The sequence below is a fragment of the Rhincodon typus genome, chromosome 3, assembly GCF_021869965.1.
Source record: "Rhincodon typus isolate 14 chromosome 3, sRhiTyp1.1, whole genome shotgun sequence".
NCBI lineage: Eukaryota > Metazoa > Chordata > Chondrichthyes > Orectolobiformes > Rhincodontidae > Rhincodon > Rhincodon typus.
This window is the reverse complement of record NC_063334.1, coordinates 884,043-898,272: the sequence shown is the minus strand read 5'-3', so window position 1 is coordinate 898,272 and position 14,230 is coordinate 884,043. Positions and strand designations below refer to the sequence as shown.

The 14,230-nt window shown below is 41.0% G+C and overlaps 1 protein-coding gene across 1 annotated transcript in view; it reads left to right on the top strand.

Moving 5' to 3' along the window:
- The window catches only part of focad (focadhesin), a 187,727-nt gene that overhangs the window by 37,369 nt on the left and 136,128 nt on the right, over window positions 1-14,230 (top strand). The window contains exons 6-9 of the mRNA XM_048619555.1: window positions 3,112-3,213; window positions 3,709-3,913; window positions 9,782-9,988; window positions 12,378-12,494. Of these exons, the coding sequence (XP_048475512.1) occupies window positions 3,112-3,213; window positions 3,709-3,913; window positions 9,782-9,988; window positions 12,378-12,494 (631 nt within the window). The remainder of the gene's footprint in view (window positions 1-3,111; window positions 3,214-3,708; window positions 3,914-9,781; window positions 9,989-12,377; window positions 12,495-14,230) is intronic.

Below are 14,230 nucleotides of genomic sequence, written 5' to 3'. Positions count from 1 at the left end.
GATGTCATTTCAGGGGTCCCTCAGAGCAATGTTCTCAGCCCAAACATCTTAAACTGCTGCGTCCATGAGGTTTGTTCCATCATAAGGTCAGAAGTGGAGATGTTCGTCGATGATTATATGATGTTCACTATTCATGATTCTTGAGAAGCCCAAACAGTTTGTGTTGATATGCAGAAGGACCTGGATGACACCCAGGCTTGGGTTGATAAGTGGCAAATAACATTTGAGCCACACAAGTACCAGACAATGACCATGTTGAACAAGAGAGAATTGATGCATTATCCTTTGACATTGAATGGCATTCCCCCATTGTCAACATCCTTGGGGTTACCATTGACCAGAAACTGAAGTGGACTTGCCATATAAATGCAATGGCAAAAGAGCTGGTAAGAGGCAGGAGTATCTCACCTCCTCACTTCCCTAAGCCGACGAGTCACAAGTCAGGAGTGTGGAATACTCCTCCATTGCCTGGATAAGTGCAGCTCCAGTGACAGTCAAAGCTGGACATCATCCAGAAAAAAAAGCCCACTTGACTGATACCACATATACCACCTTAAACATTCACTGCCTCCATCACAGAAACACAGGGGCAGTAGGGTGTACCATCCAATAGCTACCTGCAGAAACTTACCAAGGCTCTTTAGACAGTACCTTCCAAACTGATGACCTGTACCACCAAGAAAGACAAGAGCAGCATCTGCAAATTCCCATCCAGGCCACTCATAACCCTGACTTGAGAATATAACGCCGTTCCTTCAGTGTTGTTGGGTTGGGACCCTGAAACTCCCTCCCTAATCACAATCTGTGTGCACATATGCATTATAGATTTCAGCAGTTCAATATGGTGGTCTCCCACCAACTTGTCAAGAGCAATTGAGCGTGGGCAATATGTTCACTCAGGCAGTGATTTCCACATCTCATAAAGGCATTTTACATTATAGCTGGTATTCTTTTCTATTCCTCCAACCAAAGTGGCTAATTTGACTTGTCCCCACATTTGTACTTCTAGACCACTCACCGGACTGGTTTTACCTTTTTGCAGTTTCCTTGTGTTCTCCTCACTGCTTAATTAACTTTGTATCATTAGCAAGTTTGTCTAGATAACATTTTGTCCCTTATGATATTATTGATGCAGATGGTAAATGGCTAAGGCCCAAGGTTTGATGCTAGCGATAATTTGTTGCCCAACATAAAGTTCAACTATTTATTCATATTCCCTTTTCTGTCCTTTGAGAGTGACCTTTAATTGGTGGTAAAATGGAGTAATCAAGAGAGATGTGTGTTCCTGCTAGTAAACCCATGTGATCTGGTTGCCTGGTGATCTGGTGAAAGGGATCCATCTTTAGTCATGTTGAAAGTCTGGTCCTGGGTTTAATACCTAGAAACGTGACGTTACTGCTAAATAAAAACCGAAAGAACTGCGGATGCTGTGAATCAGGAATAAAAGCAGAAGTTGCTGGAAAAGCTCAGCAGGTCTGGCAGCATCTCTGAAGAAAGAAAAGTCAGAGTTAACGTTTCGGGTCCGGTGACCCTTCCTCATAATTGTATTAACTATGATTTTTCTTCACAGAAGCTGCCAGACCTGCTGAGCTTTTCCAGCAACTTCTGTTTTTGTTCATGACCTTACTGCTGTCAAGTTAACAGGTTTGGGGACCTTTGACGGTGAGGGAGGGAGATGCTGTGTAAATCACAGCTATGAGAGCACGGTGCTTATGAGAGTCATTTTGTTTTCTTCAGAAAGAAGTTAATAGAACAGATTCGAGAACCAGGCAATCACCCAAATGGGCCTTGGGGCTATAAGTCAGCTCTGTTCTGCTCAAATTGAGCGAAGGGGATTTGTTTAAAAGGAACTTGCCCTGATGTGGCAGGGAGAAAAGAGCCCGCTGAGATTCTAGAACAAATTTGGATTTAAATTTGGGCAAGACAGTCAGAGAGATCAAGAACAATAGGGCATTTGGGGTTGCTTCTGTTAAGGAGGCAGGAATGGATGTCTTCATGAGCACTTTGGAGAGTGCCAAGAGAGGCAGAAATATTTGGTTTTACATGTGTTCAAGGCTACTGAAACCTGGAATGGTGGCAGTAGCATAAGAAAATATGAGTAATGGTTATCTTAAGAGGAATTAATGGTTGAGGAAATTGGATTGTGAAAAATGCAAACATTTGCTTGGCTGTCTATCTTGATCCAGAAAGGCACCTAACAAATAGACTATGCAGCACTGAAGTGGAGACCAAGGATCATTAAGGTGTTAAATTTCACCTTCTCAGGCCATGATGTTCTATCATGCTAGGCTTGTGCTACCTGTTGTGACCATCAATCAGGGAATGAACAATTTAATCAGCCACACTCGGAATGATTTCTTACGCTCACAAACCGTACATTTAGGTATCAAAGGTGAGATTTTTGCTCATTCTACTTCATAGTTTTCAATACTTCATTATTGGCATTAAAGCATCAGCCCCAAATTACAATGTAACTAGCGATGCAGCAAAGAGAGTTATTGAGAGCAATGTGAATAGACCATTTAACATGACCGTTTGCTTCCACGGCTTTTGAATAGGAAAAGCAGAGTTAGACATGCATGGATTCAGCTGCATGCATGGTTTCAATGATGTTAGACATTGGAAAAAATGACACAGATGAAGTACTTAATTATGCTATAATTCTCAACCACCATATTTAACTATAGTTTAGATAATATGAAAGTGTGCATTAGAATGAAGTGAAGAAGACGAATATGTTGATAATCATTTTGAGATGGAAGAAAATGCTGAGCTATATCGTCTGCTCATCCCCCATTTGACCACCTGGACGTAATTGATAATTTATTATTTAATTTTTTTTTTATTCGGATACAAGTTTATGACCACACACAACTTAAATATATTATCAAGACATTTTTAAGAAACTTTAGCCAGAATTGAGTAGAACAGTTTGCTGGTCTACTTACGGTATTTATTGTGTATATTTGTTTATAATTTAAAATGATCTGATGTCAAGTTCGTTTTGACTTTAATTCCATCGTGCTTGAGAAGCTTAATCAAGATTTGTTTTTTGGAGACCCAGCTGATGAAGTATTCCTTCTGTCAATATCATATTTTGTTTTTTTACAGGAATCCCCCACATCCTTTTGTTTTTGTTTTGGAAAATAGACCTGACAGCTGGCCCTTCCTCCTTCAGCAAATAGCTTCTATTTTTCGACAACCTTCAAAGAGGTAAATGTGAACTTTCAGAAGTTTAATATCTGTTAATCAAGAGCAATTTCCTGTACAGCATGTAATGGTTAGTAAAGCAGTTGCATTAGGTACAAGTAACACTTTTAAAAGATAGCCACATTGCACACTGCCTTAGCACAACTCTTGTGCTGTATCAGAGTGGTGTTGGATGAGTATGTGTCTGTGCTTCTTCACTTGCTGAACTTTTGCTCCTGGCTTGCTCTTTTCTGAGCAAGTTCTTGAGCTCACAGTACCTGGAGGATGGGGAAGGTCAAACATCATAGTGAACCTGTCTCATTCCTCTCCTCTCAATTGATTGCAGTGTGCCATTTCTAGAGGTGTAGTCGCATGTCTTTAAGTGGAGGAATATTACGTGTAGTGTAAGGCTGATTATAATAAAGGAGAAAATTGCATACACACAGCAAATAGATGAAAAAAAAACTTTAGTCTAGATCTAGCGGTATTGTTTAAATTTTCTTTGACCCTTTATAAAAGGTTAAACGCATCCATTGTAGTAATGATGGCACCATTCTTCAAGTATCTGTACTGTGAACCTTCCTGCCTACGAGAGAACTCTGAGCTTCGTCTTAGTCTTCTTCAGATTATACTTCAGAGCCGATCTGCAGAGGAAAAGAATGCACCTCCTCTGTTTACCCAGCAGGTCCTCCGTCTCTTCTTTGATCTTGTTCCGCATTTGCAGGTAAGACCTCTCCACACCATTGTAGAAGTTGTTAACAGTTGATTATAAAAATTCATTAGATGAAACACTTTGAGTGCCCTTAGCAGCATCAGCTGCAGTCACCGAACCCTACCAAGTTGAAAACTTTTTCCTTTAGATGAAAGTATTGCTTAAATTAGACAGCTTTTCAAAGTATTTTTATTCTCAGAATAAGATAGGCAGATTATCTATAAATCTATTCTCACAATGATATTATTAAACCATTAACTCTGGATTTTAGTATTCATGAGCGCTTTCTCCCTTTCACTCTCACACACTCTCCTCTCCCTTTCATTCTAATTGCCCCCTTTCTGTCTGACTCTCTCTCTCTCTCTCTGACCCCCCTTTCTTTCTTACTCACTATCTCTCTCTCTGACCTTTCTTTCTTTCTTTCTTTCTTTCTTTCTTTTTCTCTCTCTCTCTCTCTCTCTCTCTCTGCCCCCTCCTTCTGTCTCTGTCTCTGTCTGGCCCCCTCCTTTCATCTTCTTGCCTCCACTCACTGCCTTCCCCCACCTCCCTTTATCTCGCCTCCTGTCTCTCTACTCTCCTTTCTGCTGAAACTAAATCAAACCCAACAGTTTTGAACTCAGGACCACACACAGGGAGCTACTCACCCCTATAGTTAACTTCACGTTGACCCTTTTCGTATTGTTTAGCTTTGAGCCAACTTGATCCCGTGATCAGTGACTGTAAGCAAATAGTTTGACCAGAAATCATCTCTCCAGGAAACCTACTGCTTAAAGGGACCATTACCACAATATTTAATATCGCATTTCCTCGAAAGCACCTGGGACTTCACGAAACAAACATTACAAGTGTCTCTACTCAGCACATTTTGGAATGTCGACCAGATTGTCACCTTGTGTGATTTTATTGTACTGATATAAAGTGAGAGCTTGAATACATTTATACAGCTGCAGGAGATGTTACCTGTCACTTGACAGGTTGTAGCCAATCTTGGAGCACACTTAGGTGGTTTACACATGGCTGTTAAGTAGCTGCTGGATTAATCATGGGAATAGTTACTGTCAGCTGCACTCCAAAGTAGAGATTTTGTATGATGCATACCTTCCTTACCATGGCAGGATTCTCAAGCACGACTGGATTAGTCTTGCTAAGTCTGTTATGCTGTCATCTAAATGTTTTATTCTAACTGCCTTTTTATTTAATTGACACATGTCAAAACTCTGTTATTTCAATGTAAAGTCACCTTGTAGCTTCCTTGTCTGTAATGTCGAACACAGGCTACTAAGTACTCTTATTGACCCTTGATGGAATTCAAATCCACAACCTTTGCTGCCCTAATTTACCCTGAAATCATTATGAGTTCGAGTTTGATTTGTTGTTGTCACATGTACCAAGATGCTGAGAAAAGCGTTGTTTTGCATGCTATGCAGGCAGATCCTAGCATACAAAGTGCATCAGGGTGGCGGAACAGAGTGGAGAATATAGTGTTACAGCCGCAGAAAGAGAGATCAACATTAACATTCACATTCGAGAGATCTGTTTGAAAGACTGATAACAACGGGGTTGAAGCTGTCCTTGAATCTGTTCGTATGTGTACTCAAATGTTTACATCTTCTGATTGAAGGAAAAGGGTGGAAGAGAGCATAAACAGGGTGGAAGTGTCTTTGACTATGTTGGCTGTTTTCCTGAGGCAGCAGGAAGTGCAAACAGAATCAATGGATGGAAGGCTGCTTTGTGTGATGGTCTGGACTGCATTCACAAATGTCCCTAATTTCTTATTGTCTTGGGCAGAGCAGTTGCCATTCCAAGCTGTAGTGTGTCTGGATAGGATGCTTTCTATGGTGCATTTTTGAAAATTGGTAAGACTTATTGTGGATGTGCCGAATTTCCTCAGCCTTCTGATGAAATAGAGGCTTTGATGTGTTTTCTTGACTGTAGTGTCAACGTGGATGGGCCAGGATAAGTCATTGGTGATATTTACTCTGAGGAACTTTATGCTCTCAACTACTTCCACCAATGGGGCGTGTCCTCCACGCCGCTTCCTGAAGTCAATGACCAGCTCCTTCGTTTTGCTGACACCGAGGGAGAGATTGTTGTCTTTACACCGTGCCACTAAGCTGTCTATCTCTTTCCTGTGATAGTAGGAACTGCAGATGCTGGAGAATCTGAGATAACAAGGTGTAGAGCTGGTTGAACACAGCAGGCCAAGCAGCATCAGAGGAGGAGGAAGGCTCACGTTTCGGGCCATTTCTGAAGAAGGGTCTAGGCCCGAAACGTCAGCCTTCCTGCTCATCTGATGCTCCTTGGCCTGCTGTGTTCATCCAGCTCTACATCTTGTTATCTCTATCTCTTTCCTGTACTCTGTTTTGTTGGTGCTTGAGATCCTGTTCACTATGGTGTCATCAGCAAATTTGGAATTCATACCTTATGTAAGTACATCAGGGTAATAGAACAGACTGCTGAATATAGTGTTACAGCTGCATAGAAGGTGCAGAGAAAGATCAACTCTCATGTATGAGAGGTCCGTTCATAAATCTCATAACAGTGGGGGTTAGGTGTTCTTAAAGCTGTTGGAATATGTTTTCAAACTTCTGTATCTTCTGCTGACAGAAGAGGGTGAAGAGAGTATAACTGGGGTGGGAGTGGTCGTTGATTATGTTGGATACTTTTCCAAGGCAGTGGGAACTATAGATGGAGTTGATGGAAGGAAGGCTGGTTTGCGTGACGGACTGGGCTGTGTTTACAATTCTCTAATTTCTTGTAGTCCTGGGCAAAGCTGTTGCCATACCAAGCTGTGAAGCATCCAGATAAGAAGCTTTCTATGATGCGTCTGTAAAAATTGGCGAGAGTCATTGTTGACATAGATCTATTGAGGCATATTTAGCAGGGAGAAACCAGCTAGCTTAGAACCTGAAAAGATAGTTGTAAGTTGCCCTCTTAAATTGTTGCCATCCATGTGCTGAAATTAAATAGTCCTTCAAGAGTATAAAAATGCCTCCACTATCTAATTCCTCAAACACGAGGACAGCGTTTCCCATGTAATGGCAGGGAATTTTTGCTAACATTACCTAAGTAATTACATCGAGTGTAGGGCTGAGAAATCCTTGCCCAGTGCCTGTTTTTGAATAGGGAAAAGGCAAAGATATGACTGATGTGATCCTGTCAGACAACTTAAAGAACTATACTGGGAGTGATATTTGGACCCATGTGTTTTTGCTGATCTTTCAAAGTCCTTAAGTCAGCAGAGGACATTTGGATATTACTGGGCAAAATTGATTATCCTGAAAAGTTCATCCAAATGATCCATAAATTTCACGATGACACAGCAGCCAAATTCATGGAAGCTGGTGAAGTTTCTTCCTCTACTTCCTGACTGTAATGGAATTAATTAAAACCATCAGGGAAAGGAACATTCAGTGACCTGGGAGCCAGTAAAACCTGAAGTCATAAATTACTTATGAGCAGAAGTAGAATCTCAGTTTAGAATGCATTTCTTCAGAAGCAAATGTCCAGGGAACCTACAATGGATGCTATTGTAATGAACACTATGATATTGCTTAAATATAAATCAGAGATTGAAATCTGAGATGCCGTTGATAGGATAGTAATTGCCTGGTTAAGATCTTCTAGCATCATGCATGTGTGAAGGAAATACGTTTAGCTCTGACTTCACAAGTCTGTGGAAGATGTGTTCAGGGTGATGACTTTTTGCTTGTACAGGTGTGTTGATAATATTGGCAAAAAAAAACTTTGTTTCGAAGTTAGAGATACTAAGAACTGCAGATGCTGGAGTCAGAGATAACACAGTGTGGAGCTGGAGGAACACAGCAGGCCAGGCAGCATCAGAGGACCAGGAAAGTTGATGCTTCGAGTCGGGACCCTTCTTCAGAAATGGGTGCCGACCCGAAATGTCAGCTTTCCTGCTCCTCTGATGCTGCCTGGCCTGCTGTGTTCCTTCAGCTTCACGCTGTGTTATCTTTGTTGCTAAGGTATTTCTGTCTTGTGCCAATTTAAGTCTTGTCTCTAAGAAATTAATGGCTTTATTCTGTGTTTTAGCTTTAAGTTGAGTGTAACGGTCATGTTGATTTGAGGTCACTGGTAAATTCTTCTTGTTCTGCTGTGTCTGAGTTCAAACACCGTATACATCGACACAAGGACAGAAAGTAATGTGTGACTGCACCCCAAATCCCCACAAAGCAAGTGCCCTGTTTCTAGCATATGCAGTATTTTGCTGTTTTTATTTGCTCCGTTTGTAGCTGTGGTTAATTTCAATTTAAAATGAGGAGGTGTTTATCACTCTGTTGAAAAGTATATCTTTTTGTTAGCTAAGCCCAATTGAGTGGATAGCAATGTATTATTGCAGGTAAATGGGTTGATGCTAATTTAGCATCTACCCTCATTTTTTAGACTTTGCAACTGAAACCAGGAGTTTTGCAAGAACATAGTAAATCATAGAACTGTAGAATCTCCACAGTGTGGAATCAGGCCCGGCGAGTTCACACCGACCTTCTGAAGAGCATCCCACCCAGACCCAACCTATCCCTGTAACCCTGCATTCCTCATGGTTAATCCACCCATCCCTGGACACTATGGGCAATTTCCCATGGCCAATCCACCTAACCTGCATATCTTTGGACTGTGGGAGGAAATTGAAGCAACTGGAAGAAACCCACGCAGACACGTGGAGCGTGTTCAAACTCCACACAATCGCCGAGTGTGGAACTGAACCCGGTCCCTGATACTGTGAAAGCAGCAGTGCTAACCACTGACCCACCGTGCTGCCTGATATCACTCGAGTTGAAAGCAGTTTCATTTGTACAAGGGATTATCATTTGTGGTGCTTGTTGTAAGGTTTGGACATTGATGCAGTCCAGATATTGCAGCGTCCATGATCACACTCCCAAGTACTCACTCAATTTTGCGTTGGAGTGTCAGCCTTGATTTGTGACTTGAAGGCCTAGAGTGTGACTTGAATCACAACCTTCTGTCTCCAATGAGAGTATGAACGACTAAGCCGCTGCTGTGAGCAAAGTAATAAACTTCTCTCGTGCAAAACTTGTGTCACTAAAGATCTTGGGCACTAAAGATTTCCACAGATTTTCTATGATTCTCGGAAAGCCATCAGTTGCTTTCTTAAAAACCAAGATAACATAATTTTAACGAAGTACAAACCATTCAGCCATGATGTTTTTGAATGTTGGAGCAGACTTGAAGGGCTGAATGGATTCCTGCTACGACGGACTAGCATGTGGATGTTTGTTGCCATAAATCTTTCTGCACATGTCTAGAATAATCATGTGGCATTGGTTTTAAAAAGGTTTTATTTATGTGATGTGAACATCCCTCATTGCCCTTGACAAGGTGATGGTGAGCTGGCATTTTGAAGGACTGCAGTCTATCTGGTGTGAGGACATCTTTCGCAGTTTGATATGTCAAAGTTGTCTGCTTGCTTATTTTAGAGAGCAATTATATGCTGTGGGTCTGGAGTCACATGCAGGGAAGACCAAGTAAGGACAAGTGAGAGGTCCTCCACGAAGAACGTTAGTGAAAAAGATGGATTTTTATGACAGTCTTGTAGTCTCTTGAATGTTTAAAAGACGTTTGGATAAGTACATGAATAGGAAAGGTTTGGAGGGATATGGGCCACTTGCAGACAAGTGGGACTCGTTTAGTTTGGGATTATGATTGGCATGGACTGGTTGGACCGAAGGGTCAGTTTCCGTGCTGTGTGACTCTGAGTGATAATTTTATTCCAATTGAATTCCACCAGTGGTTGTGATGGGGTTTGACTTTCAGTCCCCAGAACATTTGTTCAGACCTCTGAAATACCAGTCCAGTAGTAATGTCAAAATCAATGTTGTATTTCTGTTTCCTTTCCACCAGGTAACCAGTTTGGCACAAGTTACAGAAGCCACAATATTTCTTCAAGAGTTGTCATTAGCTTTCCTCCAGCATGCTCATTTTTGGAAATCTGAGCTCGCCCAGCTATCTCTGCAATTGCTGTGTGTTTGTGAAGTTAGCCTGAAAATCACTGGAGAGCTCTCCTCACTTATTCATCAAATTCAGATGATTGTCAACAATGTTCCTGATGTAAGTAGTACAGGTGGTGAACTTACAAGAATTGTCGCACTTGACATTAGTTGTGACAGCTTATTGTGAAAAGTGCAGGCGAGTTTCATTTGTTCCATGTTTAAAAAAATCTGGGTTGCAAATGTAGAATGGTAATGTATCCTCAAATTTGTCTCCTCCAAAGCATGAAACTTTCCCCTTGTGAGTAACAGCATCCTCCCAACTTCATGGTGCCTTAAAATGCTTGTAAAGCTTAAAAAAAAAGTGAGAAATTCTCAGCTTCTCTGGAAGCATCTGTGGAGACAGAAACAGCTTATGGTTCAGGTTAATGACCTTTCGCTGGAACTGGGCAACATTTTTATTTCCGATTTCCAGTTTGCTGCAGAATTTTGATTTGTTTCCCCTTAAAATGTAGTTATAGAGTCATGCAGCAGAGAAATAGACCCTTCAGTCCAACTTGTCCATGCTGACCAGACATTGCAAACTGATCTAGTCCCATCTGCCGGCATTTGGCTCATATCCTTCTCATATTTCCTACTCATATACCCATCCAGATACCTTTTAAATGTTGTAATTGTACCAGCCTCCACCACTTCCACTAGTAGCTCATTCCATATATGCACCACCCTCTGTGAGAAAAAGTTACCTCTCAGGTCTTTTTTAAATCTTTCCACTCTCAGCTTAAACCTGTGCCTCTAGTTTTAGACTCCCCCACCCTATGAGAAAGACCTTGGCTATTCACCCTATTCATGCCCCTTCTGATATTATAAATCTCTATAAGGTCACCCCTCAGCCTCTGACGCTCCAGAGAATTTAGCCCCAGCCTATTCAGCCTCTCCCTATAGCTCAAACCCTTCAATCCTGGCAACATCCTTGTGAATCTTTTCTGAGCCCTTTCAAGTTGAACAACAGCCTTCCTATAGAAGGGTGACCAGAATTGTATGTAGTTAGGGCATTTATTTTTTGTGCACAGTCCCTTTAAATGTTTTGCTTGGCTGCACACTAGCTATTTTGTCAGACTGAGGCGTGCACAGCACCTATCAGCCTGAGATAGTAAGAACTCCGGATGCTGGAGTCCGAGATAACGCAGTGTGGAGCTGGATGAACACAGCAGGCCAGGCAGCATCAGAGGAGCAGGAAAGCTGACGTTTCAGGTCGGGACCCTTCTTCAGCCTGATGTGTGCCTGTATGTTCACACAGCTTAGTGCTTTATGCTGCGTAAGTGTGTTATGTCATAGGTAGAGCCTTCCTCTCTATATATAATGTAATTGAATAAGGGTTTAAATTACATTATTACTTCCTCAACAGAAATCACAACTGATGAATTAGGGCTGCGAAAACTTCAGGTTAGTTCAATTGGCATTTCAATTGTCGGGTCATTTTACCCTCTGTACATGTCACATATGGAGCCCATTGGCTTCACATGCCTGAGACATTAATATCTTGCAGTCTCCTGCTGCTAGACCACTAACTTCATGTATTCTGGAAAGCAAGATGCCTGCCTCTCCAGGTCCTTGGCTCCAAAACAAATGACTTTAATTAGAGAAGGGGGACTGGTTCTGAATTGAAATGTACTTTAAAAAGAAAATCAAATCTATTGCTCCTTATCAGTTGACATTCATAAAACAATTGTTGGCCAACCTCCAACCTTCAGATCTCAGTAACTTAACTTGTTGTTTCCTCAAGGCCTTCTGCAGTCTCTGAATTTGTTTGCTCCTGTGTGCCGTTATCTGCAGAAGCATCACTGGATGTTGAAAAAATTTAGTCACGTCCCTCATGCCAAATAGTTCATATGTCCCCAAAAGCATAAATCTCCTTGTTTTCTCAATGTGAATTCTTGAATTATAATGCATGGTTTTTCAATTGTTGAACTGTATATTAGAAACTGAGGCACATTACTTGCCTCATCCATCGGAAGAAGTTCATATATTTTTCCAACTTCTTCATCTTTATATCAGACAAATTGTCACTGAATCCATGGATGACAAACGTAGTGTTTTATAAAGGTTCTGTCATAGCATTAGGCAAATGGATGGAAAAGTTTATTATGAGAGAAACTTAAAACATATTCTTCTCTCCAAGTGAGCTTCAATTTAAAAAGCTTCACTTGCACTAAAGAAGGAAGTGGGAACTTAATGGTTAAAAAAAATTGCTATTAGGGGAACTTAATGGAGTTGATTTCTCTGTTTATGCATCCCTTTGATATCTGAAATTATGATCGGTTTTTACTTGGCTCTAGTTACTGATAAATCAGTCAAGGAAGTTCTTGGAATCATTCTGATATTCTGAATGGACTGCAGACTTGGTGCATTGTAATCATTTTAATCATCATTTGTGTTCTGGTGCAGTATGATGTATACACATCTGCTTTTCTTCAAAGTCTGTTTTCTTTAAACTGATCTGTTTGTAGAGTATTCCTGCCGAAGAAATGCTTGTGGGACTGAGCTTACTTCTACTACAGACTCCAGTGTGCCAACAAGAGCCTATTTTGAACCTCGGTAAGCTCGAACTGTTATACAATACGCTTGTGCATGAGGAAGAAACAAACTCTTTTCAGGCCTCAGGATTAGTCTGCGAAATCTGAACCAAAATGATTGTTGATAAGAAACATTGTGAGCCCAAATTATGGATTGTAAATTGGCTGTTGGTGTAATTTTTGGCACATTCAGGGTTGTTCAGCAATTACATCTAACTGCACATCAAATCTTAGATATTGTGAGACCACAAGTCAATGCAGAGGGGTGCACCAGTGACAAGGAGAACAAAATTAACGAATGTGCACTATATTGACAAAATGCATGCTATTCTTATAGACAGATCCAAATTTACAGCCATTGGACCTGCTGCTAAGAATGATCACTACTCAGGAGCAAGTCACAAGAATATTTGTTTGACTTGCATAGCAGTGACAATCTGCCTAGTGGGGTAATTGAGAGCACATGTCCTCACAAATCACTACACTTATGTATGTATGGACGGCCCAAGGCACGCAAATGTAACATCTCGTCACACCCAATTTTATCTGACTGGTTCTGCACACCATGAATTAGCAAACTGATTGAGACCAGTTGGATTGAATTTTCCACGTATATGATGAAATATTCCTTCCCCTCCATGCAACTGACATACTGATGACATTTGTGAGCCTATTTACTTAGTGTGCCACTCAACAAGTCAGCGACATTAGCACCATGTTATTATATCATTAACAATCTAGATGCACTGTTCCTGTCTGAAACTGGACTCATTGCATTTAACTGCATGGGTTGCTACAGTTGAGTTCAGCTTTTATGATACTGTATGTGCCCGACTGGGCTTGCCATGGGATCCATTCTCAGCCCAACTCATTTTTGTCAGTTTGCAAGTGGTTGTATAATTTCAATGGAACAAGCCCTCACCTTGCATGTTTATAATACGTTTATTATATTTAAATCTACAACTGTGTGTCCTTACACATCTAATGAACTGCATCCAGTGCTCGGATTGAAACAAAGTCGTCTGACAAACCTCCTTTCCTTGATGTGGTGATGGGTTCTTGACAGTTATCTTCCACAAGCTTACCATTTTGATCAGCGTCTACGTTGTGATGTGCTGTTAACTGTGTGATCAGAGGGACAAAGAGTGACCTGCAAGGAGGTATGGTAACATTGCAGTGAAAAGGAATCTTCAGTGCACAACAACATGAGAGAAATCAGATATGACTTAAGTCAGAAATGATTATGTCAAAAAACCGTTGAAAATGCAAGTAAACTTGAAATTCAGGATGACCTTCAATGAGAAAATATTCCTCCATTTATTCACAAGAGATTAGCAACGTGCTTCTTCCTGGGAAAGATATCACAACTTTAATTAATTATTTATTAATTACACTGACTAATTACTTCCGTATAATGAAAATGCAGTCCTAAACAGCGTGATTGTCTCAAAATAAGCAAGTCCCCAGGGACAGTTGATATTCAACCCTGTAGGATAGGGGGCTGTAGGGAGTTGCTTTCTGTGGTAATGGCACAGGGAGGGAGTTTAACTTCTGATGAAAGGTAATAGCCTGAAACATAGCTTGTTTCTTTCTCCACAGATGCAGCCACACCTGCTGAGTATTTCCAGCAAGCACCTACTGTGAGGGCAAGCAGTAGTTTTACTTCAGTTAGTATAACTGAAAATTCCTGCTTGTACTCAAGTAAGAAAACAGCTTCATTTTGGTCCTAAATAAAAACCAAAAGAACTGCGGATGCTGTAAATCAGGAACAAAAACAAAGTTGCTGG